This window comes from Mastacembelus armatus, chromosome 8 (genome assembly GCF_900324485.2).
Source record: "Mastacembelus armatus chromosome 8, fMasArm1.2, whole genome shotgun sequence".
NCBI lineage: Eukaryota > Metazoa > Chordata > Actinopteri > Synbranchiformes > Mastacembelidae > Mastacembelus > Mastacembelus armatus.
In genome coordinates, this window is record NC_046640.1 from 21,611,848 (window position 1) to 21,636,241 (window position 24,394).

At 44.4% G+C, this 24,394-nt stretch overlaps 1 protein-coding gene across 3 annotated transcripts in view; it reads left to right on the top strand.

The window, feature by feature from the left end:
• The window catches only part of ntn1b (netrin 1b), a 36,241-nt gene that overhangs the window by 3,990 nt on the left and 7,857 nt on the right, over window positions 1–24,394 (top strand). For all 3 annotated transcript variants that reach the window (XM_033325323.1, XM_026324069.2, XM_026324070.2), the window contains 3 exons: window positions 16,134–16,322; window positions 20,042–20,191; window positions 21,428–21,481. In XM_033325323.1, coding sequence (XP_033181214.1) covers window positions 16,134–16,322; window positions 20,042–20,191; window positions 21,428–21,481 — 393 coding nt within the window. The remainder of the gene's footprint in view (window positions 1–16,133; window positions 16,323–20,041; window positions 20,192–21,427; window positions 21,482–24,394) is intronic.

The window sequence follows — 24,394 nt, forward strand, 5'->3', positions numbered from 1 at the left end:
AGTCACTCATACATGTAATTTTGCACTTGTTCGGTTTTGTGTTTGCTGTTCCCCTCGCCATGCGTGGATCTGCTTATAAAGGCTCCGAGTCAGCCGGAGGTTCAATCAGACCCGTTTGTTTTGGAGAACACCTCCACGTCTCTTCGTACAGTTGGCAGGCTCTTATCTGGCTTCAGAGGTTTCTAAAGAGAGACCCGTAATTCTGTCTTGCTGGATTGAAATCTTTGGATAAGACAGTCAGATACCATCTTATCCTGCTAGAGACTATTTGGTTTTGTGCACTTGCAGCGTTTAATAAACCTGCACAGAAAGCTTTGTGAGGAAAGGCCGACTTGTTTGCCACCCACCTCGAGGCTGAATCAGGTTATGATTGTACCGGTCGCCCGCTGGCTGTGCTGCACATACTGGTACCATCTCCAACAGCTCTAAAAATAGAGAGAACACGATATTAAACTCGGTCTGATGGTAAATATGGCAGGAGAGACCAGAGAGCGCCTACACCTGAGGGCTTTTGTGTCTGTGGTTGCCAGGCTTTTTTGTCAGAAGTCACTTGAAATGACTCTACATGTTTTCAACACTGCTGCATCGATAAAGGAGGACACAACATTTTTTATTTAAGGTTTGGTGTCCTGTTTTTTTTTTAAAAAAAAATCATTTGAGCTTCTTTCTTTCTTTCTTTCTTTCTTTTTCACTCACCCACATGTGGGGAATCCCTGGTCTAGACCCATTAAATCAAAACCGCCTTAAAAAAAAAACCAAAAAAAAAAACCGCCTCATTTTGTGTTTGGGATACAACGCCTGCATGACAGCAGCTCCGACCCAGAGGAAACCAGATCCTTACGTCTAAAATCAGCTTTAGTACTGAGCCATGATGGCTCGGAGATGATCGCAGCGATGCAGGCTGACAGCGTCTCTGTGCCGCACCAGTCTTGTCCTCTCTGGGTTGCCAGGTTGGGACCAGCCAGGCTTTTTTCCCTTTTTTTTTCACCATGTGGGTCTCATTTCAGCTCCACGGTTGTGAATCACATGATGGGGGAGAAGAATTCCTCTAAAACATGATGTCAGATTTTGCCCGTCCTTTGGTACTCTCTGGTACTCTCTGGTACTCTCTGGTACTCTCTGGTACTCTCTGGTACACTCTGGCCCGGGGGGGGGGCAGACTCGGCCATTTCCACTTAATTGTCAAGCTGAGACATATTTGAGGGTTTTGATTTTTCACATGAGTTTGATCAACAATAGCCAGAGGACGGGATTATATCTGGGCTTGTTTTTGTTTTGGTAACTTCTGTTTTGATGGGTTTCATGTCGAAGTCATTACCGTAACATATTGAATATCACAGGAATGAAAAGAGTCTGTGTTTATGTTAATGTGTCAGAACTCATTTCTAATGTACAACAGCTCCAGTGAAGATACCATCTAAATACAAAACCAGGATTTGTGGTGATGAGACGCATATTGTTCAGTCGCTTTGGTCCTCACCTGCTACGCAGGCTTTGACCTTTGACCTCACCCTCGTAGACAAAGACAAATTTCTCCTTTGGGAGTGAATAAAGCGTGATACAGCAAAATCCAGTAGTGAACATTTAAAACAGACTTTGGTCGTGCAGGAAAAAAAAACCGAAAACCTCAATGTGACTGTGAGCGTTTTGCTCTTGTTGTGGGTTGTTTGCTTGGACCCATTAGCGAATACAGGGGTAACAGCCATTTTCCCCCTGGGCACCCAGAAACCTTAACAACATTACCATCTTCAGACATCCTGTGCAAATAGTCAAAATAAGTCCAAGACCTGAACACGGCTCCACTAACTGCATTTTCATAAAGAATATGTGGAAGCAGGAGTTGAAGAAAAACGAGAATAAACAAAAAAAACAGACTCCTGGGTGAAAATCTGGGGTGTTCAATAGGAAACAGGTGTGTTTGCAGGTTAGGAAACAGTAAAGTCTTTGGTGTTACAGCAGCTTGGAAAGTCAGACTTCCCTGAGAGAAATCCCATCAGGAGCACGGGAGCACTTAGATGGACCGACGAGTCTCAGTCATTCCGCTTCATGTAAATATGTCAGTTTTTTCTTCGACTGAGTGAAGTGCTAAGGGTTGACTCAACCTAAAGAAAGAAAACTAGCCTCATATAGAGTTCACCAGAAACTCGATGAAGACGTCGTCGGTTTTCATACGTTTTAGTTTTTCACGTCATCGCGGTTTCTGAGAATCTGACACTGACTCGTTTTAAAGGGAGCTAGAAAACACCAGGGGGCACAGAACCAAAACTGCAGACAGTAAAACTCTCCCAGACCAAAAAGTGAAATAAGAGACTTTTTCCTTCATTTTTCTGAGCTTAGTTTGGTTGGATCTGCTTTATTTCAAGTTTTATTCAATAAAATTCATTTGTTTTGAATTTTATTTTCATGTTTACACTATTATTCCATTATACCACACAGGAAGGTTAAATAAGTCAAAGAAATAAATGATTTACTATTATGAAAGAATTTAATGTCATTACATAAAAGCTGGCCGACTAACAGTGACAGGGATTCACTGTCTGTCTTATCAATATTTCCACAGATCCAGGTCCAAAAGCTGCGCTCAGTGGGACCAGGTCACGTTATATTAAGTTTGTCCACACACTAAATCTGATAACTGGGTCCTAAAACATCATTTAGCTCCACAAACGCAGAACAATATGTCTAAAACTGGCCCGGCCTCCATCGCCTCCAGTCCTTCTTGCAACATAAGCTTAAGTGACTTCAGTAAGAGGTTCCTCTGTATACAAGCAGACCATAAAACAAAGAGATGTATTTGCTCTGCTACAAACCAGCGTCCTCTGGGTATAGGCTGCATGTTTTGAGGATTTTGTTTTCTTGAGCTCATAATTCGAGACAGGCGTGAGGAGTCGAGCCAGAAAGGTTTCATTCATTCAGGCTCTTGGGAGCAAACTGAAAAATCTTTTTTTTTGTGTTCAGCTGCTTGGAGACAACTTGGTGGTTTGAGGAGAGTATGAAAGTTCTGATTTAGTGTCCTTACCTTTGCAGAATACAGTCGGGTGTATTTGACACATCTCCATCACTTTTCTTTCTTTCATTTTAAGCTTCCACTCTCTGGTTGGAGGCAGCTCTTCCATTTCCTCGCTGATGTGCACTGTAGTTGCCGTTTGTCGTCCCTTTCATGTTTTGCTTTGTCAGATAAACTGATGTGACTCATTACTGCCACCTGCTGCTGTGGAGTGTGAGACTCTTTGCTTTTAAAGTGGAACCTTTGTTTAGTCCTTGTTGCTTCAGGACACACGTGTAACTCGGGCTCATACGCCCGACCACTGCAGAAAGACTCAGGTGTCGTCTTTGGTTTTCTGACTGTGTCTTATGTTGGACGTGATGGCAGCCTCGCATGACTCTTTTACTGATGTGTGAGCTGTGGCATGAATAACGCTTGGCTACGATTTGGGCCTCATCTCTGTCTGTGCACACCCGTCGGTCCAGACTGGGGGCTGCAGCCAGAGAACTTGAAGAAGTTGGGATAGTTCTTATTTTTTGTTTTCTTGGTTGTTTATTTCTGTTTGCAATAGAAGCAGATGTTTGAGCGTCTGTGTGGATCTTCATTTCTCTGTGTCCACCACATGTCTGTCTACATGGGGCAGACCGGGGCTTTCAGGGTGGCATCGGGACCACCTAGTGTGGTCGCATCGAGCCCTTTGAGGAGCTGACGTGGGGCATGCTGGGAATGATTAATGGGCCAGAGGAGTGACACGCTCCGTGGCTCAGCTTCAGACCCTCAGCCAGCTCCCCTGCTGCGCTGCCACCCGACACACCAGCTCGGTGACAGCTCCGTTTGCACACCCACACACAGTGTCACTTACCCGCCTCGCCCCCTGTGCCACCTCCCTCTCTCCCCCCAGAAAGCCTCGGGAAACTGCAGCAGAGGCATAAGCTCCTTTGGCTGGTGCCGTCCTTCCTGCTGCGCTGTCGACACAGGGGTCTTTTTTTTACCAGAAGACAAAGGCAACAACCGACAACTGGATCAATTAATTCTGGATCCTCATTAGAATAACATACACAGTAAGTCTGCAGGGTCTTTCCTACGGCTTCAAGGAAATATGAACTAGTTATGTTGGAAGAAAAAAATGTGTTAAAGCAAAGTTTGATATTTTAGATTCCTTGATGGCAGCTATGCTCCATTTGTGTGTTACTGCAACCATATCCCACTAGAAATCCATATTATGTGTGAACAGACCAAACCAGATCTGGGCCACTTGAATATGTGGTCCTAGATCTGATCCCTGTCCGATGTGTCAGTGGGTGAGCTCCGTCAGGACGGTCAGACCAGAATCCATGTGGTCGTTTTAACGTCTCCCTCCTCTGTACATGTCGCCTGTCGTCATCATCCAGTGTGGGAAACGTCAACATGGAGGAGGGGGGGCAGTGGAGACACCAGGACGCTTCACATTGGTTGGACATTTATGGAGAAGCTCCTGATGGAGCCAAACTGGAAGGAACATATGGGAACCCAGCAGATTTGGAGGAAATGGGATGCGATGTGTCCGGACCTTTAACTTACACTGAAAACGATCCACAAAATAAAACATTTCGCTCATAAACTAAAGTTGTTTTTTAAATGACATGTGACCGCCAACTGATACGCCACCAAGCATCAGAAACGTTCTCCTCCTCCTCTTGTCATTAACTGACTACTTTAAAACAAAGTGTGGACATTATAAGTCTGCCGTGCAGAGGAAAAGGAGCTGTTGGTTCCTGTTTCATATTTATTTTTCCATATAAATTCCTCATGTGCCTCCGTGAAAACTCTCCATGCTCTGTAATGGATTTCTCCATCCTCCTTTGCTGACATACCCCAGCGACCACTTCTTGTCTTACAGAGAATGAGGAACCACTTATTGGATTTGAGAGGATCTCCAGCAGGATAGCTAGAGGAAAGGCCAACTGTGGCTACCAGACATCGTCCCTACAGGACTATAAATATCCCGGGGTTCCACATCTGCTTAAAGGAGGGAAAACCTGGGGATTCATCCATTGCAGTCCTCCCTCTGCACGCTGCGACCGTGACCGAGGCTGATCTCTTAGTCAGACTGGGAGCAGGGAGTCGTGCACAGGCAGAGGATTAAGCTGTCTCAATGTGTTCCATAACTCATCCAGTCTGAGGGGTGTGTAGACGGAGCGGACCGCCTGTTCCCGTCCCCCTCAGCACAGCTACTGTGGAACAGAAAGTGATTTCCTTCCTCTGATCGACATCAGACGGTTTCCTCCCTTCTCTGCTTGCAGGACGACCTCAGCACCGAGAGCGTGAGGCAAACTGCAACATGCACACGTGTGTGTGTGTGTGTGTGTGTGTGTGTGTGCGATGTGTAGTTTATTTACACAGATAGTGAGGCTCAATTTCTCATGGTAGTGAGTCGGAGATAACTCACTGTTCCCACTCAGGCTGGGAAAAAGAGTGACCTCAGAGCACCGAGCCCACAGACCATGTTAGATTACTCTCAGAGCCTGGCCTCTGTCACAGCAGGTTTACCTTCTGCAGGGACAGAAACACATCTGAAAATACCAAAACAACAGATTTATCACACGTAGAAAAAGAAAGTTTAAACATCCAGAAGCTACAAGACATATTTAACGTCCAGATTTCAGTTCTTGTCAGTGCAGCATGTATGTTTTCTGTTGGTTTAATGCTAAAAACCTGTTTGTGAGAAGCTGCTTTGTCTACTACATAAACTACATAAAAAAATAATGAGAAATCTTTGTGTTGATATCAGGAGGGATAAGTCAGTTCGGAGATAAATGTGAGCAGTCGACCATCGAAATCTTCCTCCAGATGTTGATTTAAAAAGCAGAGCAGGCTGAGTAGAAATCTCCATTATCACTTAACTGATCCTGATGTGTAAAATTAGCGACGTGCCCCTTTAAATACTACACAGAACAATGTCTCTTGTGAATGAAGGTGAAATGACTTGGGTTTAACTACTCGTGTCTTCATTAATCGGAGCCATTTGTTTTTGTCATCACTGCTGTAGTTTAAGGTTCACCGGGTTCTTGTCGTGCTTCAGGAAGAACCAAGCCTTTTCCTCTTCAACTCAATGCCATGTCCTGGAAGCCACCTAGCAACCAGAACAAACTTTGGGATAAAAACGAGCGCAGCACTAAGAGCCTTTCCACAAAAACAATTATTATCCCTTAATTCTCTAAGTTTTTTCCTTCCTATCTGGAGAAAATGTGACTCTAATGTTCAGTCTGTGGCTTTTTCCTCTGCATGTTTCCTTATTTCTAACATTATGAGTAGAGCATCTGCTTTGACCTGTGCAGAGAGCACACAGTACTGCAATAAAAGAAGTGGAAAGCACTAAAATTATACAGTCTTAAATGTTTTGATGCAATCTAAAAACACACAGGGGAGATATTCTTGACACGAGGATGTGGCCGGTTATAAATAGACCCTCAGAGAAAAGTGGAGAAAAGTACAATAAACATGCCACAAGAACGATGGATTGTCACCTCAGCTTTATGATTTACAGCCTCGCAGCTTCCTGCCTCCATCTCCCTTATTCCCTCTGCACGGGGGAGCATGGTGGAGGAGCCACATGCCGGGGTATTAAAATAACCTCCCTGCTCTGTGGGGAAGAGTTGGACCGCAGCCTAACACCGGCCTGCACAGCCACCTGGTCCTGTTTAGATGTTTAGTTCAGGTTTAGTCTGGAGAATGTCCCCGATGACCACACGCTCCATTATGCTGCATACATGCAATGTCAGATTTACTGAAAATACAAGCTGCCATCTGGGAAACCCATCCAGGTCGGCCTCAAGTCAGTGATTATAGTTAGAAGAAATCTCAGATGTCTCCCTGTAGTATCAACAAGTCAAACCAAAATGACTCAAAAGACACAAAGAATAAGAAATGGACTGTACAGCAATTTAAGACAATTAGGTTGCAAAGGTGGAATAGGTACAGAAATAATCTGGTGTTTGTGAAGACCACACTAATTCCATGCTGTATCTGTCATTCCATCATTTCCACCTACCAAACAAGATTATCCTCCTGAGAAAAGTTGTAGATCCCGTTTTAGGCTTGTTTATGCCTGACCTCTTGATGATTAGATGATAGAAAATAATAATTGTCTTGCTGATAAAGAGCTAAAATAGGTATAAATAGGCATAAAAACTGTTAACCCTGGTTGTTGGTCTTTCTTTGTCCCACTCTCTCTGGGCTAAAGAACGCCGCCTCTTGGCTCTGGCAACCACTGGTTCCCACTTTGAGCTGCAGAGACTCCTCCATGGCTGCTGTTGGAAACCACTACTGGCTTCTTCTGACCTTGGCCAGGTGGCAGGGGGGGGGGCTCACTGACAGAGTGGACTTTGCCAACACAGGGTAGAGAAGCTGGAATAACAACAGAAGGGCTGTAGGTAGCAGAGAGTCATGGGGGGGGTAGTATAGCTGAGAGACACCGGGGCCTGGATCTGGGCACCTGCAGGTACTAGAAACTTAATGAATGCACTTGTAAATGACCAGCTTAGTAGTTTAAACATGACAGCTGTAACAACTGGCTCCCACATGTTCTGATTGAGAGTCCTTAAATATTCAGGCTCTGGGGGTAATTGTGAATAAAGGTCGCGAACTAGTCCTTTAAACATGTTTAAATCGATGCAGTGCACCTGTCCACATACAGTACAGCTTCCTTTGGCAAAGAGAACAGAATTTTCATCATCTCTCTCAGGAAGGAAAAGAGCCTGTTTCCACCGTCGGAGCGATCCAGTTCATACTATAAGGACCAAACACACATATAATAGAAATCAATAAGCTTTTAATGAGAATATCTTAACAGCGGGGCATGTTTATTTGCTGACACACTTACACGTCTGTGCACATTTAGAGCAAAAAGGAAATATTCTCCAGCCAACACCCCACGCTCTTCCTGTTTCGGCACCAATCCATCAGCTTTACGCTTTAATTGGTCATTTTAAGTCCAGTCTTGTTTCCTCCAGTGGTCGTGCAGGAAACAAACTTCCCATTTGATAAAGTGAATCTATTCAAGATTTGGCTTAATGTCATATTTAAACAATGAGCTGTGATGTGGGGAGGATCGGGTGAGAGAGACGCCCTGACAACAGGCCTGACGTGAGGAGGAGAAGCTGAATTTAAAAAAAAGCTAATGCATGATTTCTTCTTTGTGATTCTCTTTGTCCCATTTGCTGCTGTATCTTCACACGTTTTTAGTGACATTGCTGCTTTAATTAGCAGGTTTACAGTATATAAAGAAAAGACAAATGGGTGATATGCAGGGAAAGATCCCCAGTGAGATTCGTACGTTCCCTCAAAGTGAACCAGCAGCACGCCCACCTCCCCTGGATCTCTCCCAGCTCTGCACGAAGAGGATAAATGGGCTGAGATATACTGGCCTTTATACATTATTATTCATAAGAGAGGGTGTGTTATCATTGGCAGCACCAAGCAGCGGCTGTGTAGAAAGGACAGCGAATAACTTCAGTCATTACTGCACAACTATAAAATGTTGCTGCTAGAAAATGTCAGGCCATTTCTCTTGTAGGTGATGCTTCACATCATACTGTACGTGTTTACAGTATGTGGCAAACTACACATATACTACAAAGTATAATTTTCAGAGCAGTATGGGGACATGTAGCAAGTTGCGGTGGCTAATAGTGCGATGCATGAGCTGATGTCACATCGCATTACTTAATGAGATGCAGTGTGCAGAGACAGAGCCAGAACCAAGAGCAGGCTGACTTTGTTGGGCGGCTGTTTGCGTTGAGGCTTATGAGGCTGATTGCTCAGCTAATTGATCTCCATCAGAGATCAGAGCTGCACTCATGACATCAGCTCATGCTGCATGTGGAGAGACGAGGCCTGCAAGTCTCTGGAAAGACTGAATTTATGAAATGCTGATTACACAGTGTGTAAACCTACTTTAAACAGTAAAAGTGAGCTGAAAGTAATGACTAAGCTGTTAAAAAGGTTAAAACCTGGTTAAAACTGAAAATAGATGAACAGCTGAAACGATTATTGATAGCTAAAAGAAAAACCGCTGAATACACAGGGTGGAATCTGTTAACTAAAGGTTCGGGGGTGAACGATGGAACCGGGTGTTATTATCTGACCATCAGCTGTAACACTGAAGACCAGTCCAAACAGCTAAAGGGAACAGGCTGAGAGGTGGGACACACCATCACACATACAGAACAATCCAATAACACATATAGGATCTGCTTAGCGTGGGAAACATTCGCAGTGCCGAAGTGTTGATTGTCTTTAATACCCAGAGGGAAATTCCTGGGAGGTCACAGGTCAAACTTAGCTGCAGATGCTCCTTTTGAGCTGATGGGTCTTTAGTGCGTGTGGCTGATGTGACCTGGCACGAGAGCTTGAACTCAGGTGGTCCAGTTAACGAGGTCTCTCTAAACCTCGTGACACCTCAATGCATCACTTCTGCTGGAATAAGACTGATCTCTGGTTGGAGCACCATCACGTCATTCAATTCATTTTTAATGGAGCTGACAGAACCTTTAAATAGACTCGAACTAATGAATTACACTTTCATATTACTAAACACATTCACTCAAATAAAGCTAATACATATTCATATCCTGATGTCAGAAGGCTGGTTTATTACGTATTGATTTCAGTCTCTCCAGTCTGGCTAAACCATGATAAGATCAGTTTGTACCTGCACCAGGGCTAAAAGTGGACTAACAGATTTTAGCACAGATACAGGAACATGCTCGGGCTTGGGTGAGGGTGAGAAAAGTGAGATGGTTTTAGACAGCCTTTCATCAGGAGGAGAACTCAATTCATTAGTTCAGCTTATACCTTTTCATCTCTTATCTGTTCTCGGGGCACAGAGTGTTCTCTTGTGTGGTTTGGCAGCTCCTCAGAGGTGAAAGGTGAGCTGAGCGATGCCTCATTATGTTTCTGTGTGTGCTGTTATGGAAGCAGAGCAGACTCATCTCCCCGCAGGGTACAGAGGTGCTGCTGCCAAATTGGCCATGATGGCATCATTAGACTGATAGCATCTGTCCCGGTACAGCCAGGTGGCAACGGATCCCGTCAGCCTCGCTTTGCTGTCACTGTAGGAATTCAGTGCGATGTCACAATATTTATTTGGGTTTACCACTTGCAGCAGGCTGAGATCAAGATGATTGTGCCACAGTTACACGTGATCCGGGCTCTAAAGTAACACTAAGGGCTGCTAACCGCACTGCCAAAGCTTAGTTAGATCTGGCAACCACATTTAAAATGTACTTTTGTAAAGTCAAACTGTCCAAACAGTGTTTAGACTATGACAGAGGGAGTTAACCAGCTGCAGAGCAGAGGTTGTAGCTGTTTAGTAGATTCATTTGGTCCAGCCTTAGCATACTGAGAGGACTAGCTCCAACATCTTTGAGTGGAAACTAGTTATCCTACTTTGCTAGCTTTCACTTTTGGTGTGCAGTGCAGACTTCACAGCACTATGGGCCCTCCAGATGTTCAGTACAGTGTAAGGGACAGATGTGTTGAATGTTAGAAACAGAACATACACATACGTACATTCAAAACTTTGATTGACGGAAAAGAAAGTTGCTGTTTTTGTATTTCAGTGGGAAAATCTTTTCCTAATCACTTCAGCACATTTTGATACAGGTGTTTTGGAAGGCACCCTCTAGTGGCCATTATAAGAACTGCACGTTTAGGCACCAGCTTTAATCTTCACACAGTAAAAGTCTGGTTAAAAACTGGAGATTCAAGCTGTAAACTCTTCTCCAGTTTAGCCCACGAACATGAACAGGCAGCCATAGCAGCCGTGTGCAGTTGCAGGTTTTCACTTCAGTCAAACGCAGCAGCCCAGAGAAGAGAAACCTTTATTTGAGGTTGTCCTTGGTTGGCACACTATTCCTGCCCTGATGGGATGATGTGATATGAATGTGCACAAAGCCCTGGCATCAGCATTTGGCTCGCTCAGCAGGTGCAGCGTGTGAACCGAGGACTCTCGATTTTTAAACAGCCTCCTGTCGCTAATATGTGTCTCATTAAAACCACGTTAGACCGACTCAGCCGTTTGTCTCAGCCATGCCAGTTTGTTTTCGACTTGCTTTAAATCATTTCCCCTCTGGCACACGGTTTTGATCCATGATGCGTTTATGTGACACCAAAGTGACGGGGTCATTACTTTCCTCAGAGGTCGCTGCGTAAACCTGCTGTGTGCCACGTACAGATCTCCCTGCAGCAGCACCAGTTGTTTTTCTTTACCCTTTTCACGTCTAGTGAAATCATCAATAGCAGCCCGGAAACTTGTAAACGGAGTCATCATCTGGAGAGCTTTGTTGTTGTGCTCGCCCTCATCAAAATCACAGCTGCTGCAGTGATGTGTGATCGAAATATTTATTGTGCGTCTGGGGGGGAAGTAGGTGGGCAGCTGAGGGTGACGGATCGAGGAGCTGGCTTTTTATGTTTTTGCATTACCGAGTCAAATGTGCTTCCCCAGAGAAAGAACACGAACGCAGTGTGACAGCACCGCGTTCGTGTTCGAATACTGGCTTCAATAAGGATTAGTCTCAGTGGCAGCTGATATGGCGTTTTTATGACCGTATTTATGACAGTGATTTACTGACCTCCACAGCAGAAAGCTTTAATGATTTAGCTCCAGCACTTGATCATCTGTTTTTATGCAACATGCTCAGTAACTCTCAGTGATGTCTTTATAATCCCAACAAGTAATTACTACCATAAAATAAAACATAACCATGTTCACTGCTTTAATGGCGAGGCAGGCAGCATTTTCCATTTCAAACAGAAGATCAAGTATGTGTCCGGTTTTTGGTGTCTAGTCATTTAACATATATAGAGCGTATTCATGTAGTACTAGGAAAACAATGTACGGAAAAAAATATGTGGGAACTGTGACATTAGGTTGTAAAATAAAGAATCACTTCATTTGTTGTTTAGAAAATACTGGCACTGTGATTTCTGAGCTATTATCTAAAGGGTTTTTTTTTTTTAATTCTGCAAAGGAAAAAGTAGATGGATGTGAACAAACCCTTGTGGTTCTTCTGAAACATCACCCACATATGCAGCTCAGGTGTTAAAAAGCCTCGTATAATCTCCACACGCTTTAGAGCGAGACCCTACAATCGAGTGTATTTGCTGTAACGTCAACATGAGAGAGAGCACGATGCCCTTGAATAAACACGGGATGCTGTCTGACTCTCAGAAACTGTTTCTGCATGTGCTCATGTGTGAAACATCCAGCCACTAAACCAACTGTTGTCAGAAAAATATGTTGCCGTAATCTGCAAAACGTCTCTTCCTCACAGACGGTGATGAGACCTGAACCCTGTTTGATTTGGCGCACGGTCGCCGCTCGTGATATGAGTGACTGCACAGGATTAAACACAGTGAGAGAGTAATTGGGTCTTGGATAAACAACAATGGTGCAGGAATTCCATCTTTCCCTGTCTCCAAAGAAGCAATGCATTCTTTCTTTTCAGTGCAGATCACGCAGACAAAACACACCTCAGGTCTCTGTGTGGTTAAACATCTGACGCCTGCTGACAGGCTTGGTAAATTCCTGCTGCTGCAGCGCTGACTTCTTCAAACCGTCCGTAACCAAATTTCATTCCAGATCATCACGCACAGACATTTGATTGTTTCTGAAGTGTGCGAAAAACCACCTCCATCCTGTGGGATGCGTATGCGCGACCCACCACGAGCGCTTCCTTCACTGAGCCTGATAGATGGCACTTCAACACAAATAGATTGGAATAGCATGGCTTCGAGTAGGCTCTCGAAACCAAATCAAAGCAGACCCAGAAGAGACACCTTGCTACTCTGGATGTCCAATACAAAATTACAGTTAAGCAGATGGTTTGCAGGTTTACATGAGTTTATTTTAGTCTTCAAACAGTCTAATAAATATTCTGACACATATTTTTACTTCATTTGTCTGTTCGCTTTCAATTCAATATCGTTGTAGAAATTAGACTCGGACAATCCTTCATTTAGTGATTCCATGTTTGTATGTTCGGTAACTGCAGACTGTCTTCGTGAAGGGACGTTTACCTGTGATCTGACCTTTCATTGTTGCTCAGGTATTTGGTAAATGTGTGACAGATGATGCAAAGGACATTTACAGCCTGTTGCTCTAACGCAGCTTATCAGCACTCAAGCTATTGTCACTGGAGAACTACTGGCCGGACACAAGTACTGCACGGCCATGTGTGCAGACAGGCCATGTGTGGATGAGATAGCACAGTGCTCATTGCAAGGGCCTGGGGACAGCTATGTAGATAGCACTTATTATTCTTATATATAAAGAAAAGCATTATATCTGTTTCAGATGATTGACAGCTACAGAAGCCTCTGTATTGATACGCATATCAGCAAGGAATGTGCCACAATATACAGTATTGATGTTTTGAGCACAACCTTGTTTAAAGCCTTGTTCCAGGTGCCCCCTTTTATACTTTGAGCACCTGCCCCTTTAAAGGTCTCTGCACGGCCCTGTAAGATGGCGATGATTTGGCTTCACTTTTACGCAGCAGCAGGAAGTGGTGACATGTGCTCCATCTTTACGTTCAGTAAATCAACCGGTCTTAGAAAAACTAAGACGACAAACAAATCGTTGTCGAGCACACCTGTGTGAATGATAGTAATTGAAGTAGCAGCTGCAGCGTTACAACAAGCACAAATGTGTGTTGTGTTTTGGAAGATGAAAGTACAGTACCAGCATGAGCTTTCTTAAGCGCTAAACACTAAAAGCATTCCACTTCCTACACATGAAAAAAAAACGCCCTGTTGTATTTTTGCTCACACTCCAGAGCAGATAACATCTGGGATTAGAAAGCAGTAAAGAAAGGAGGGATCAGGCTGTGAGGGAAGTGTTGGAGATAAGCCTCTGACAGCTGCCAAACACCTCTGTTTGTGCACTTGTATGGCTATCTTTGTGAGGACCGGGTGGAGTTTTGGACCTCGTGAGGACATTTTGGGAAAGTGAGGACATTTTGGGAAAGTGAGTACATTTTGGCCTGTTTTCATTTAGTGACACCCCTTTCAAGAGATGTTTGATATTTAGGAGTTAGCGTTAGAATTAGGGTCCTTTACTGAAGTAACAGCAGAAATAGTAAAAATCCTCTGTTCCACGTAAAAGTCCTGCATTCCAAATAATACTGCAGTAAAAGTATCATCATCCAAATGTACTTGAAGTAAAGGTAAAGGTGGAGCTAATGTTAACTACCTTATATACTTCTTATTTGAAGTACTTTCCACACTGCTGGGTAGCTGACATTAACTACCTTATATACTTCTAATTTGAAGTACTTTATATACCGCTGGGTAGCTGACATTAACTACCTTATATACTTCTAATTTGAAGTACTTTATATACCGCTGGGTAGCTGACGTTAACTACCTTATATACTTCTAATTTGAAGTACTTTATATACCGCTGGGTAGCTGACATTAACTACCTTATATACTTCTAATTTGAAGTACTTTATATACTGCTGGGTATCTTGGGAATTTCCCCCCAGGGATCAATAAAGTTTGATGATCAGACTGTATTTTGTTGGATCCATCTGATTTTGAAAAGGAACTAAAGTTATCAGATAAATGTGGTGAAGTCTAAGGATGAAGTAGAACAACATGAGCAAACTACTTATATAGTAACTACTTATATTTTGGATCCTGTATTTTCCAGCTAATTTCCTGGAAACATCCCTCCATTATCATCTGACCTTAAACAGCCTCAAATCCTCCACACCCATTCACTGCATCTATATAGCAGCTGCTAACTTATCTCCTCAGTGAAGTGGCACAAAATGCAAAGACTCGAAGTACCTCAAATTACAGTACTTGAGTAAATGTACTTAGCTACTTCAAACTGCAGTTTTGGGCTTTGGTATGTGGTAGTGATGGTTAGGGTCAGGGTTCAGGAATGAATTCTGTAAATGTGAGTCCTCACAAAGATAGACGTTAAAGCGTGTGTTAAACTGAATCCCAGCCACCTGCCAGCTCTGGTCCCTTCTGGCAGGTGTGATCCGGTTTGTACGTGATGCAGGCCTCAGCTGACGGTGGAGCATATGTGACCGTCTTATCGCCTGGATCTGTCTGCAATAACACTAAGACCAGCACAGCGACTGGGGGGGATTATTGAAATGGGAGGAGATTCAGCCTAATAAAGAAAAACCTGACGTAAAAGGCAAAACATCCCCAAGAAACATGTTCAAGCTGTTTTATGTTCTCTAACAACATAACGAATAAGCAGTTAGTTTAAAAATGTTAAAAAATCTTTAAAAATTGTATATAAATAAAACAATATTTGATTATGAGTTATCGTCATAACAGCATTTTGCAGGGTTGACTTTTTATTTTAATCGTTGATTTACTGAAGCTTTACATTTGTCACAATGCATTAGATGACTTTTACTCCATTTAATGTCGAACACGTCCATAAAAGTAAAGGCAGTGTGAGCTCACGGCCCTTAGGGACGACATTAAACGGCAAAGACAATAAATCATAAACTACAGCAGTGTGTGGGAGAGCGGAAGAAAGTTGTCCTGCCTGACATCAGCAGAGGTCAGAGGCCAAATTCACATCCAGGTGTCCGAGTGAAAAAGAGGCCGAACCAACCGGACGTTTGTTTCAGAGCCAGACCAAAGCAGGCCAAGACAGGCCAAGCCAGGCCATCTGTTTCAATAACCTGCTTGCGTAATATGACGAAGTCAGACCAGAAGATCGAGACTCCGTGATGTCTTTCAAGTAAATACGTTTTCTCAGGATTGCAGCTGACTGCATTTGGCTCATGACCACAATTGCAGATTGGAAGGTCTGTAAACACAGAATTCATCGCTGTCAGATCACGAGCTCGTGTTTCCAAAATGTCAACTTTTCAGGAGCTAAGAACAACAGTGCAGTTTTTCAGCTCGATGACTTGGTTTCATGAGGCCCAGTGGTTTGGGTTTCCTCAGCCGATAGGGGAGCACAGTATGTGGTCCTGCAACTTGAGGGAAAACTGCAAAACTGGAGTTTCACGGTTTTCAAATACCGCTAACAGCACCACATGTTTTGCTTCAAATCTGAGTAGTGGATGTTTTATTTCACTTAAAGTTGCTGTACAGGTTTTCAATGTCTCCTCTTGTCTCTGCCCAGCCTGTCACTGCAATCTGCACGCCCGCCGCTGCCGCTTCAACATGGAGCTGTACAAGCTGTCCGGCCGGAGGAGCGGCGGAGTCTGTCTCAACTGTCGCCACAACACGGCAGGACGCCACTGTCACTACTGCAAGGAGGGTTACTACAGGGACATGACCAAGTCCATCTCTCACCGCAGAGCTTGCAAAGGTTGGATGCAAAGACATTGTGTTTGTTTGTTTTTATTATTATGTTAAAGCCATTAATGTTGTTAAAACCAAACAGACTGAACATTATCACCTCTAGGACTGTGGTATTAGACTGATCAGTCCGACACAGGGTTCCTGATAAACCGACTGGGTCCGACACAGGGTTCCCATTGTTGGTGAGGAAGAACCATGTGAGCCAGGTCAGCGGTGTGGCTCCCTGCTGGGTTTTTAATAGTTTTTGGACAACAATGGAGGTCTACGGCTCAGACCCATAAGCTGAACCAGGTTCTGGATTCACACACATTACGCTGACGACACCACATTCATTGGTGCTGTCAGTCTTGGATCTGTGCAGAGTAACACAAACAGAAAATCACGGGCCTTATTCTTTCAGGGAATATTTTTTAAAGTTTGAAGAAAAGCTCCCACCTGTCTTGGTGTCAGGGAACTGACCCGTGCAGCTCCCAGGTGTTTTGAGGCGTGAGCTGATCCACTGAACAGAGCAGTGAAAACAACTCGCTAATCGTCCGTTCCCTATTCAAGTCCACAGCACAGAAGAGCCGACACACGTCCAGGTGTGAGCACATACATCAGGTTTGAGACCAGGCTGCCAGGGATTAATGTGCGAGCAGACAAAGCTGAGCTCCTTCTGTCTCGACACTCCTCTGAGAGCAGACAGACTCCTGTCACTCCTGTCCAAACACTCACCGCACCGGAAACTTATCCCCATACCTGGACATATCTGTGCCTGTCTCTGGCTGTGGTATGTCTTTAGACGGTCCTATTGTGCACTCAGGAAGGTGCTAATGTTCAGGTCTGTACCGATGTGACAGCTCTGAGTTTGTGTTCAACTGTACTGCATCCTTCTCTTATTAAGCCTCAGTGATATAAACAGGGGGTGGAAAAAAATAAAAGAGCTTGGTGTTCCTAATAAACTGGCCCTCTAGCAAATAGTAGAAGATTAACTTGTAAAATAGAATTAAAGGAGAATGAGTGCAGATAAAACACTGTCAGTTGTCGTGTGCTGAGCTAAAAAGAAAAGTTTTGATGCTGAGTAAAACTTCAAAACACAAAAAACTGCATTTAAACACTGTACTTGAGTACTGTTATTTTCTTTTAACAAAACCCTTTAAAGGGGACTCATTTTACTGCAGTACTTGCTGTTTTACTGTTGTACATTTATGTCCCGCTAACTTTCCACGTGCTAGCACCCAATGACACCCATCTGGGCAGATGCCATATCACGGTCTTCAGCCACATCCGCCGCTGAGCTGTGATTGGCTGGTGACGGGCTCTCAGGATGCCTCTCCTCTCCTGCTGGACCAGCAACGTGATATTTCCCAGAGCAGGCCGCAACAGTTCTTTCTGAGTCCAGTCTGACTGGCCCAGCTCACGTGAAATAAAAGCCACGATCGACGGGGCCTACAAAAATGTTTTCGCTCACTTCACATGAGAGAGCGTCAGAGATCAGTGTCAGACCGAGCGCCGGGATCGATTTTCTGCATGTGTTGTTCTGAACACGAGCCTGATGGATCGTCTGCACCGGGGTTCCAAGATGACAAATGGTTTCTTAGCCGTGTTGGTTCACCCTGCCAGCCCAAACATTTTCACAGGCTGTGTTTGGGGAACAGTTGAGGTGAGGGGGTGGTGCTGGGTGCAGGTTGGTGTAACACTGGTTCTCACTTTGCCTAATGATGTAGCAACATCCATAGATCTTAGCCCGTTCTTTCCAAACAGCTGGATCAGTAATCCGAACACTTTGAGCCATCGCTCCACGGACCCGCTCAGAGCTGTGGGATCAAACCCAAACAGCCTGATTGCTGCTTTTCTCCTCAGGTGACAAAAACAGGGCGACGTGACATCAGTTACAAACTGCTGTATTTATTGTTCAAATCAGCCAACCATCCCGCTCTGCTGTTGTTGGACCGAAAGCACAGAGCGGAGCCAACACAGCCAGGAGGAAGCCTGCTTTCATTCCCCGTTCCTCTTTCCTTACCCCCGTCCTCTCACTCCACATCCAACACGATAGTCTCAAACCTTTGAGTTGGAGGTTTGATAAAAAACCACTGAGCACTGTCTCCAGTGGCAGTGTGGAATACCTCATGCTTTATTTCCCAGATTAACAACTTCACCCCTCATCAAGTGCAGTGTAAACATGGCTCATGGAGAACCACAGCACACCCCCCCCTCCCATCAGGTTTGGCAGTCGGAGCCTTTAACTCGGCACAGCGAGGCCACTGAGACGAAGCCGGTACATGGTTCACTGCACTGAACGCCTTAGCTCCACAGCCCCCCCCCCCCCCCAGGAAGAAATTAATTAATGTTTCCAGTTTAAAGCCCCCCCTGGTACGTGAGGCCCATCGTTTTCCAAAAACCAGCTCCAGTTGTTGCTGTGAGCAGAGAGAAGCTGGTGGATCCGTGGAACCAGAGACCAGTGGAATCTTTGTTCCTGTAAACAGTGTCGGTCGTTCTCAGCGTCTGGAGCAGGTTTTTGGAAACAGACGGGCCTCCCATTGTTGGTGAGGAAGAACCATGTGAGCCAGGTCAGCGGTGTGGCTCCCTGCTGGGTTTTTAATAGTCTTTGGACAACAATGGAGGTCTACGGCTCAGACCCACTGACACCTTTAGTCTGGGATTTGTGGAGAATCACTGGACTTATCCTCCAGTAAAACATCTTTCTGTGATGCCAGTGTTGATATTTATTGCATCTGTGTCATATGAGCCTTGTTTTTTTTTTTAGCATTTGTAGTTTTCATTAAAAAATCCTCCTTCATTTTTTGTAAAAACACAGTGTTGATAAATTCCCAGAGGAAATTAACCGAATCCCTGAAAATTTCCCAGTTTGATTTCATTTCAACAAATACACTTGGCTGAAGCTTTTACGATGCAAACCAAGTTGAAGAAAAACAAAGATCTTTTTTTAACATTTAATAAGCATTATGCACATGGAGCTTCATAAATTCCAACTAAAAGCAACTCCAACCTCTACTGGACCACTTCAAGCAAATGTCAAATGAGTCTGCTGGTACATATAACACATGCAGGGCTAATGGGGAGGCTGGGCTTCCACTTCAAACACTGGCTTTATGGTAAACGTTTGGCAGAGCACACACACACACACACACACACACAGAGAACAAATTTCTCACATTTAAAGTGCGATCCTCCCAACTAACAGCTTAAACAGACTTTGAAGTGCGTTCCACTCGTCCATTAATGGGAAACATTATTCAGGCACTATTTGCAGGGAACTGTTTGCCAAAAAGCTTCAATCTGAAGAGCACACAGTGCGGCCGATCACGACGCTGTGGAGGACACAAAGCCCAGCTCTCAAGAAGCTCGAACGCACACATACACGTTCATTTCGTAATCAAACACGAAGCCCTGATACTGCAAGGACAGAGGAAAGTACTACAAGTTATTTACTGTTCTCGTGCCTTCCAGAGCAGGCCTAATGAGGAATCCTACGTTCATTATGGGTGGAGGGAAGGAGTGGAATTTGATTGAGGTTTTACGCTGGTGCGAGGCCCAGTTCAACATCTGGAAGAAAATCACAGCCTGCTCTAATGTGAATGATTGTATGGAATATGTAGAGTCAGCAGAGGCTCATTTAAAGGCTGATATCTGTTGTCTAATGAAAACCAGCCATGTTTTCATTTTTCAGACCACAAGTTTATCTGCTTGGGTTCAATCTGGTTTATGTTGCTTCGTCCTCCACAGCTTGCGACTGCCATCCTGTCGGAGCAGCGGGGAAGACGTGTAACCAGACGACAGGCCAATGCCCCTGCAAGGACGGAGTGACGGGAATCACCTGTAACCGCTGTGCGAAGGGTTACCAGCAGAGCCGCTCGCCCATCGCTCCCTGCATCAGTAAGGCCTGCAAAAGTTACACGTTACACTGCTCCTTATTTTACTGTCGTCGCCAGATCCTTTACTGCGGTGGAAATACCACTCCATTCAAAATGTTATTGCAGTAAAAGTACAAAAGTATCAGTGTCCAAATGTACTCGAAGTAGCCCAATCATGTCTGCAGACATCACACGTCCTCAAAAACTGCACATGCTTCATGACATTTAAATTAGACGAAGCTTGAATTGGTGGAAAATTTGGTAATTGCAGTGATTTTATTGGACCGAATTGATTACAAAACGCTGTTGTGACCAGGCCTGCAGTCAGGTTATTTTAGCCAAATCCTTCAGCACAGGTTGGAGGCCCAGACTCCATGAGTGATAACAAATCCTGATCCTAAGTACCTCAGGACAAGCCCTGAAAAGGAGAGGACATGCTTCTGTATGAATTCATGGCTCATGCTCATTGTCTTATTTTTATACCCCTGTTCCATTATGTTAGATAGATATTTGGCTGTTTAAAGCGGAGCCTGGATAAACACACCATTATTGCTCGCCTAACATGGCCTTGTGTGCCTTCAACAGCGTTAACGGTCCATCTCACGATAAATCCCCAGGACCGGTCCAAGGGAATGACGGCTGATATGTTTATTGGCTGTATCTGCTGCCTGCAGATTCCAGGCCCTCGGCTATAAACGCCAAGCTCTCACAGAGCCCGAGATGGGTCGCTAGTAGCTGCTGTAGCTAGGAGCATCAAGTAGCTGGCTGGCATGAGCAGATAAGATAAGACTGATGTCTGGGAGGACATGTAGACACCTACAATTGTCCACTATGTTACTGGGGTTGACATTTCTGATAAAGTTGTGTGTGGAAATTGGACGTGGTCTGTGTGGACTAGAAGTCAGAGTGATATGTTTGGCCACGGTCCACAAGCATAATTTAAAACCTGCGAACCTGCTGGAACAGGGTAACAAATGTGGTGTAAAGGTTGGAGGAAGTGAGGGGCCTTTAAAGCTGAATATATTTGGTTTCTCATATATATGTTTTTTGGGGGATAATGTCCTATATTCAATTTTTGCGATATCAAACTTCCTGCCAGCTCAGCCTTCAACAAGATCACCAGGAAGGAGCAGGTTCCAGTTCGTCCCATCCCTTAGTGTACGCTCAAAAAGGAGCCGTCGTATACAGTGATTCATATTCTGCTTCATTGTGATATGACATGTGACATACTGTATGAATCTGTTCCTCTCTGTCGCAGAAATCCCTGTGGTATCTCCAACAGCAACTTACAGCAGCTATGAGGAGCCGTCAGGTGAGGAACACAGAACGCAGAACGTGTTGTGCACAGTTTAGCGTGCTCCTCTCTTTGAGTGTGTTCTATCACGATGTGAGCTGTCCCTTTAAATGATGTGTATTTCTAAACCACATGCATGTTTTTCCACCCATTCATCATCTCACTCTTCAGCTAAACACACGTCAGCGAGGTCCGACTGCTGCTGATCTAAACTCCAGATATTTTGCCAGTGCTCCCTGTGGCCACATTGCTGGTATTCCCAGTCTGTCCAGCAGCCTCCCCACTGCTTCAGCCCTAATCTGATTACATGCTTCATTTGCACCAGTTTGTATTTCAATCAGAGCTGCTGCACCGACAGTGAAGTCCTGCCTGACCCGACTGTATCACGCTGGAGTGCTGACATTAAACCATGTGCTGCAGGGCTGTTTACCTGCAGGATTACAGTCAATTTCAGGGTCTGGCTTTAAGTGACCATGACTGTTCATAAATGTAATGGACCAGGAGCAGGAGCAGAGTGTGAAACTCTGAACCTGCTCAAGTATCAGGATCTGATTTATTAATCAAGTGTGTTTGGGATTTGACTCTGGCACCATGAGTAACAATAACAATGTTCAGGAGCGAACACATACAAGAATGACTATTATGTACAAGCAAGTTGTTATATACAGAGCTGGAATGTAACTAAGTACACTGATCCAAGTACTTTACTTATTGTATTGAGGTTTGAGGTTCTTTACCATTATATACTGCTGGGCAGCTGATGTTAACTACCCTATGTACTTCTAATTTGAAGTACTTTATATACCGCTGGGTAGCTGACGTTAACTACCTTATATACTTCTAATTTGAAGTACTTTATATACTGCTGGGCAGCTGATGTTAACTACCCTATGTACTTCTAATTTGAAGTACTTTATATACCGCTGGGCAGCTGATGTTAACTACCCTATGTACTTCTAATTTGAAGTACTTTATATACTGCTGGGCAGCTGATGTTAACTACCTTATGTACTTCTAATTTGAAGTACTTTATATACCGCTGGGTAGCTGACGTTAACTACCTTATATACTTCTAATTTGAAGTACTTTATATACCGCTGGGTAGCTGACGTTAACTACCTTATATACTTCTAATTTGAAGTACTTTATATACCGCTGGGCAGCTGATGTTAACTACCCTATGTACTTCTAATTTGAAGTACTTTATATACTGCTGGGCAGCTGATGTTAACTACCTTATATACTTCTAATTTGAAGTACTTTATATACTGCTGGGCAGCTGACGTTAACTACCTTATGTACTTCTAATTTGAAGTACTTTATATACCGCTGGGCAGCTGATGTTAACTACCCTATGTACTTCTAATTTGAAGTACTTTATATACCGCTGGGCAGCTGATGTTAACTACCTTATGTACTTCTAATTTGAAGTACTTTATATACTGCTGGGCAGCTGACGTTAACTACCTTATGTACTTCTAATTTGAAGTACTTTATATACCGCTGGGTAGCTGACGTTAACTACCTTATGTACTTCTAATTTGAAGTACTTTATATACCGCTGGGTAGCTGACGTTAACTACCTTATGTACTTCTAATTTGAAGTACTTTATATACCGCTGGGTAGCTGATGTTAACTACCTTAAATACGAGTCAAGTACAAATACCTCAGAATTGGAGGCTACTCAGGTCAAGTACTTGAGTAAATGTACTTCGTTTCTTTCTGCCACTGGATATTAAGTGTGGGCACAGAAGTTTTGCTCCATGTTAGTATGAACGGGCTGAGTCACTCCTGATCATCGATCAGTGTCTGGTGAAACTGGCGCCACCGACTACACTGAGCTTTGTTGTGAGTCCCACTTCCTACTGTGGTGACTGGGCGGCTGTGAAGAGTTTGGATTCCTGTCAGAAACTCCACACAGACACCACCCTCCAAATTAGGAGCAGTGTGGTCCCCAGGGACCCCGCAGAATGAACGTGCCACTGCTGCAGGGACACACAAAGGGGGCGTTTGTCCTCGCAGCAGGAGACTGGGCGGTAATGAGAGCAGTGGGTGTAATGGCCCACTGTGGAGATTGCGCTAAGGGGCTAATGGGTAAGTCGGCTATCAAAGAGAGGTATGATGAAGGCCCCCAGGGGCCAGTGAGAGATAAAGAGCCCTCCCCACCCTCTCCAGTTCATTTACATGGAAATCAGGCATGCTCGATATGGACTCGTCAAATTCATTTACTTTGGGATTTCCTCTTTTCTCATTTCTCCCGCCACCCCAGAAAACAGCCAGGCATTCCAGCAGAAATGCTTTCTCTACATACATGAATTCGATCCTCAGCCCACATCCCAAACCGCTCTTTTTTTTTTTTTTTTTTTTTTGAGAGGGAGGAGAGGGGCGTTTTTTTCTTCCTCCATCATTACCCAGGCAACCTCATTCACACGGAGTATAATGGGGAAGAAAGGGGAAGACTGGACAGAGGGCTGGAAGAAATAATGAAGTTTGTCCATATTCAGGCAAGCTGAAAGGTCCCCTCTCTCTCTCAACTGCCCCCTCCTTTCTCTCCAGGCTGCCCAGCCCAGCTTTCCCACCCCCCCAAGAAAAGAGCACAAGGCTTATTGCTCTGGGAGAGGTGGAGCGGGAGGCAGAGGGTGGGGGGGCGACACTCTAAGATGATCTGGTTCCAATTTGTGTCAGTCGGTGGAAAGTGGAGGGAACAAATGATTTCAATTTCCACTTTGGCCTCTGGTCCCACCACCAGCTCCTTCATTACAAAAGGTAGCTGCTCCAGTGACAGCGTGACACCCCCGGCCATCGATAAAGCCCTTTGGCACGCTAACCCAGGTGCACCGATGTAACGGGGATATCACCGAGACATTAATCATCGGCCTCTGGGCTCCTTTCTCAGGGGGGAACAGAACATTCAGCCTCAGCCCGTGTCA